The following is a 6,476-nucleotide window of genomic DNA, read 5'->3' on the forward strand; positions in this document are numbered from 1 at the left end:
AAAGATAAAGAATCAAGTTTTGTGCCGTTTGACCAGTTTACAAGGTTGTCAATTTATATTAGGGGTTTCCTTTTTTCCAATCATTTTTTGGTTAATGTTTCTTTGAGGTTCTATACTCTATAAGCAGTGGTGTAATTACCAGCTTTTTGTCACATATAGGTAGTGGCTGGATAGGACAGTTTCTTGTGGTATGGCCATCAAATATTTATAAATGATAACCATGGACTACTGATTTGCAGTGACACTTTCATTACAATGATGGTCCTATTAGTCATATTCTGTTCGTGACATATTAATGTCCCTGTTTGCCATCATTGTCATTTACTGCTTCGTCTGCACCCTTTAAATATTCAGTAAGCACTGTATTCACATTTACCGCTGATGATCAGCTGAATGAAATGCCTAAAGGTTTGTCAATGGTCTTTATATTGCCGTGTATATATGCCTGCATTGTATTTGTGAAAACAGCAGTATCAAAGGCAATCAAAAGTAGGCTATGCTTCTTCCTTTATTAAAGGTAGAAAGTATGAAAGAATAGAATTATATAAAAATATAATTATTAAAAATCTACCAATTTTTTTAACAGTCTTAATAATATAATATAAGTTTATCACATGTAGCCTTTAATTATTCCATCAAATTAATCATTCCATCAAATTCGTTAATTGTTGTTCAGAAAACAATGTGCAGTAAATAGCAGTAAATCACAAAAAATACTGTAATTATTCATAGAAAGAGATTAATAGAAATGTCAAATATATATATATATTAATCACATTTTTATATTTTCTAAAAACGCGTGGACATGACAGACATGCGAATAAGCCAATGCATGCTGCTGATCCTGCAGGAAAAGCGCAGGGCGGTAGAAACGCAGTACACCTGTGTAGTGCGCCAGAGCAGGTGCACCCACAAAGGTCAAAGCGTTGTTTATTTTACCCAAAATTACGTCCGAACACTTGTCATTTTCGAAATGCTCAGCCAAGCGTTTTTTTCAGTGTTTCACACGCCAAGAAAAATCTTTGGGTCTTACACAGCAGTTGCTCTTAAACGTCTTGGGCCTGTGAGATGTCAGTGTTATATGGTCGTCAGGCAAAATAATCATGATACCGCTGACAACCTAATTGTTTTACTGTATTTATAAACTACTCCACAAGTATCACTAAAATTATGATTAGTCAATCATTGTTTATAATTCGGTATGTCGTGCCTGAATTTTACACAATTGTTGCTTTTTTAGTTTAAGGTGTTTATAAAGTGGGGTGTGCAATAACCTTGCACTCGTTAAAGAGTCAACTCTTTCCCACCAGCCATCTTAAAAATAGATCCCTAATTAAACCTATTGAATCTGAACAATTTCACAGTGTCTCCTGTCCAAAACAAATAACATCTTACTGCTTCACGAGCGCGATCATTATCCAGATGCGAAGAAGTATTATGTTTGTTTTAGAGGTATGATACCGAAGCTGCTCCCATTTTCCAAAAAAAAAAAAAAAAAACAGTTTATTTTAAGGAATTTATTTATGTAAAACACCATCTAGTGATGCACAGAAGACATCAACATTGTTATTTGATAAGCATAATTATTTATAAGGAATTGTTTATTGTATGATAATTTATTATTGATATATTTATCAATTCATTTTTGTTTTGCTATTAATTTTTTAAAACAAATTTTAACCAAAAATGTCTTTGTTTAATGCTTGTCATAAAACGTTTGAATAAAATGCAATAAAAACATAAGCAAAGATCTGTACTAATTCTTATTCATTTTAACATCCAGCTATTAATATTATAGGAATGTGTTGTCAAACTCCCCTGTGACAAGAAGACATCAGAAAATTTCGCTTGTACATTTTTGTCCCATTTTAAGAAATAGGGAAACAGTTGCAGAATAGGCCCTCTTGTAATCTAGTGCCGTTAGAAGGTCAATCTCAGCAGCGTCTTTGCCCTGAAAGCGAATTTAAGAAGAGAGCTCTTTTCCCATGGGTATCACTTAAATATAGCCCTGACTCTTGTGCGCCACACACCATCCACCATTTGCTGTTTGAGTAGAAGTGATTAGCTAGTCACAACTGTGAAAGAGAGTGTTACTTTAATGGGAACAACGTGCAAAACATTTTTAGGTCGCATCCATTTTCACTTGTAAATGGAAACGGTAGTTCCTCGGCGGCTAGTGACCTTTTAATTGAAAAGAATGTTGTTATTTTTGTAGCCTGCATAGTGGAAAACCGTAAGCGTAAATGCTTAGTTTCGTATATAATTAGCGCAATTTTAGTAAGCAAAATATTATGTTATGTAGGGTGTTAATATGTATGTAAGATGATGTGCAGGCAATGCATTTTGGCAGGCTGAGATCTGTATTATTAAATGTCTTATTAAAAATGAAATTAAAAATAGCTTTATTATGAATTCACAAAATTACAATAGCCTACGCTATTTGCAACGTTCCTGTTTTTAATGAAATATTTGCGTATGATCATACAGGATTTTTATGTTTTAATTGAGGAAAATAGATTGACGTTTTCTCTACTCTAATAATTAATAATAAATAGAAAAAAATGTTTTTAAACTATAGTCAGGATAGATTTATGTTAAGAAGTCTAATTTGTAAGTATAAAATTGTGTAAATGCTTTAAATGTTTTTTTTTTGCCTTACACTTGTTTTAAATACTCCATGTCTGAAAACTATAATTTCTAAATTGTATACATAATTTCATATATTATCGTGCGGTTATATCTAATAAAATCGTAATGTCATAAAATCGATTTTTGTCTGAAATTGATTGTTTTCATATTTATTAACAAATGGAGTTGATTTACAACACAATATACATAGAATACATATATTTAAATTTTATAAACATACTTCTTTTCCAGTCTTTGAATTAGAACAATTTAATATTTCATATTGAAAACAAAGCAAAACATTGTCTGTGAAACTTGTCTCGAGATACCAATGAAAAAGAAACGATGAAAAACAAGGCTGACTCAACTAAACTGTCATACAGTTTAAACATCGAAATGAAATACAAAAGTAAAACATGTAAATTAATTTCTTTGTACAAATATTTACAAACATTACCTGTACCGAAAGCATCCTTTTTTGATAATGAAATTCTCTTTTTCACAAAAGTCTTTACATGGCTACATTGGGGCGGACGATTTGTCCAGTGCTGCCTATAGTTCGTGCTGTATTGTCTTAAAATATATATATATGTGTAAAAAATATTTTGATTATCATTGAGAATGCCATTTGGATACCGCTGCTGTGGAAGCTGTTGGCAAAAATTGTCCGGAGATGATATTTGACGGGACGCTGAGAATAGGCGCGATGGCAGCTGAAGTCCGGGTTAAAGACAGGGATTGTGCGCTCAGTAAAGCGGACTGCACCGTCACGGGCGGCCGCAAGAAAGTCTGCGCGTTCGAGCTGCTGGAGACGCCAATAATATTTTCTATGCTGAACGACGGTCGACTGGAAGGCTCGGATTTGATAATCGACGCAGTGCTCAGGCTGTTGAGTTGCAGCTGGAGACTTGGACTAAGTTGAGTGTTAAACGCTTTTCTGTTCAGTTCTGCGGAGGGTAAAAGAGGCACCGCCGGAGGGAGCATCGGACCCACCGGGGGAATGTATGGATACTGCAGAGCATGGTGAGAGTAAGCGGCCGGGTGAATTCCATAGTGGCGGCCGTAGGGATTCCCAATGCTATACGCCCCGAAACTCTGCATCATGAGAGCGGTCTGTTCCCTGAGAATGTCCGGCTGATGTCTCTTGAAGCGTTTTCTCCGTCTTAGAAAGCTGCCGTTGTCAAACATATCTTCCGACTGGGGGTCGAGGGTCCAGTAGTTGCCCTTGCCCGGGTTGCCCGGTTCCCGTGGGATCTTAACGAAGCAATCGTTGAGGGACAAGTTATGGCGAATGGAGTTCTGCCAAGCAGGAAACTTCTCCCGGTAGTAAGGAAAGCGGTTGCTTATGAACTCGCAGATGCCACTGAGCGTCAACTTTTTTTGCGGGCTCTGGAGGATGGCCATGGTGATGAGTGCGATGTAAGAGTAGGGCGGCTTCACCAGACTGTTCTTGGGTTTGTTTTGCATGGGACCGGAGGGGCTCTCCTGGATATCCCCCTTGGACTCTCCCTCTCCGGAACTCTCGCAAGGGCTGTCGCTGCGCTCCTTCACCTCGATCTCCTCCACATCATCTCCACGGTCCTGCATGCATTGGCTCTCGCAGTCACTGTCCCGCTCCATCCCCTCGTCGCCTTCCCCGACCACGTCGATATCCACATCGTCAGCTGTGAGCACGGTCTGACCGGACATGTTGCTGGCACTGGTGCCTCCAGACAGGGTCATCACCGCTCACTTTACTGCTGGAGCAACCGAAGGTAAGAGCAGTGGTCAGATCGGATGACAAGCAGTGGTTATAAATGCAGGTCAGTCCTGGCCGGCCGGCAAAACTTCAAATTTGGAAAATATTTCTCCAGTCCAGTGGCTTCTGGTTTGAGCTCGTCTTCTTTCGGATGTATTTCCTCGAAACCTAAGAGTTATTTTGGACCGAGGAGTCACGATGACACATGCTTTTAAAAGCAGGCTTTAAGGACTGTCTGATAGATTACTTTTCACTTAAAGATATACTATCAGCCGCGTCACGTGACCGCGTGACGTCAGAGGTCGCGCTGTTATACCGCGGAGCTGAAGTTGTTTCATGGATTTGTCAACAAAGGGAACGACAGTAACGTCGTCTCTGTTCGTCCGTCATAGACCATTTAGCGGTGGCGGAAGAGAGGGGGAGAGAGAAAAGAAAATCGGCCTGCATGATTGAAATCATCTCCAGAGCTGTTGTGCATTCACTCGCCCGCGCTTAACCCAAATTTAACTTTTCTTAGGCTAATTATATTGAAAGCTGCTGAACGACAACGTCTACAGCTAAGTTAACTGAATCTCTTGTCATTACATTATGTTATAGTGCATGATTAAACTTATTTCCGGTGACTGTGCTTTGTAATAAAAATTATTTACCATTTCAATAATAGCGCACATCCATTTGTAGAATGGTGTTTTTAAAACGTTTATTTTTCTGTACCTGCATTTTAGTACTTCTGTGGACTCCGCAGAGCCGATTTTGTTACGTGTGAAATAAGTGGAAAAACAATAGAAATCACTAAATAAAGATCTTTCTGAAGAGGTGTTAACGACCCTCATCATTGCTCTTGTTAACATATGAATAAAGTAGGAAATGAGCGCACTGGTAATGCATAAGAGCCATTCACACGCGCACAGGTGAGCGACGCATGTGGGATATTCCCAAGAATAAGAAGCGGAGAGGGAATATGTAAACTTCTAACGTTTCCTGAATCGTGTGAGAAAATGTTTCTCAGTGCCATTGTTCTCCATTGTGCAAGGTATAATTATTCTGTTTCGTGCTTTGTACGTGGATGCTCTTTTTTATTTGTAATCTTTGAGAGATTAAACATTGATGCGATTTTCTAACTATTGCCGATGCACAGAATGTGTTTAATGGATTCATCACTTATTTAGCCACAAGTAATATAAGGTCTTATTGATTCTGTCAGCTGTGATAAAAATAAAAGCTATTTAATTTACACTATAATGAATTATTCGTACCACACTTTTATTAGAGATAACGAAATAGGCTATATAAACTTCTTGACTTTGTGAACTGCTAAGAGCTAGAAAGCAAGAGCAGTTTTTTTTATTCAACAGCTCTTTATTCCTTCAGTGAATCCGCTACCCAGTGGTTTGGTATCTCATGCAGGATCTACCTGATGTTTTGTAATAACAATAAAGATTATATAAAAATAAAAACACATTATTATAAATCCTAAACAATACTAGCCTAATATTAACAATAAATACGAATGTCGATATTAATTAATTTGATATACCGCGTGATATACAGTGATTGTTTTTTTTCCGATAGACTTTTATATAGAATGACATTTAATGCCAGCCACCAGCTTTCACTCAGACCTTTGGCTTTATTTAGCCGTCTTGCCCCAGCGCCATGCTTTAAATTGTCAAAGGAATAATTTTTTTTGTACGGCATCTTTGAAGTTGTTTTTGCATGCCAAAATAAATGAGATTAATTAAATGATGTTGTTATTATTGGTATTGAGGAGCTCGGACGAGCAGACAGTGACCCGTGTGATGTCCCGTTTATCAATACAGGCTACTTAGCGTTAAAGGGTGTGTTGACTTCATCCTCTGTCAAAAGCCAATATTTGCTTTGGAAAAGTGTGCTCTACTCATTTCAGTGATTAACAGAGAATACAAAATAATTTAATGGTTTAGTAAATATATATATTTTTTTGAAATACATGTTTTACCCCGCTGTAATATATTAAATATAAACTGTATTATAAAAAATGTAATATAAAAGGGGTGGGCTAATTGTCATTGCAGCCTAATTTTAAATATACATGCATACTTAGGCTATGATCGCATGTTGTATTTTGCAG

General features: G+C 37.4%; 1 protein-coding gene across 1 annotated transcript; it reads right to left on the reverse strand.

Annotated features, from left to right (window-relative positions):
* Window positions 1–2,784: 2,784 nt before the first annotated feature.
* foxd3 (forkhead box D3) lies at window positions 2,785–5,999 on the reverse strand. The gene has a single exon (XM_065298995.2). The coding sequence runs from the start codon at window positions 4,348–4,350 to the stop codon at window positions 3,241–3,243; it is 1,110 nt and encodes a 369-aa protein (XP_065155067.1). The 5' UTR covers window positions 4,351–5,999; the 3' UTR covers window positions 2,785–3,240.
* Window positions 6,000–6,476: the final 477 nt, after the last annotated feature.

Source organism: Paramisgurnus dabryanus, chromosome 7 (genome assembly GCF_030506205.2).
Source record: "Paramisgurnus dabryanus chromosome 7, PD_genome_1.1, whole genome shotgun sequence".
Taxonomy (NCBI): domain Eukaryota; kingdom Metazoa; phylum Chordata; class Actinopteri; order Cypriniformes; family Cobitidae; genus Paramisgurnus; species Paramisgurnus dabryanus.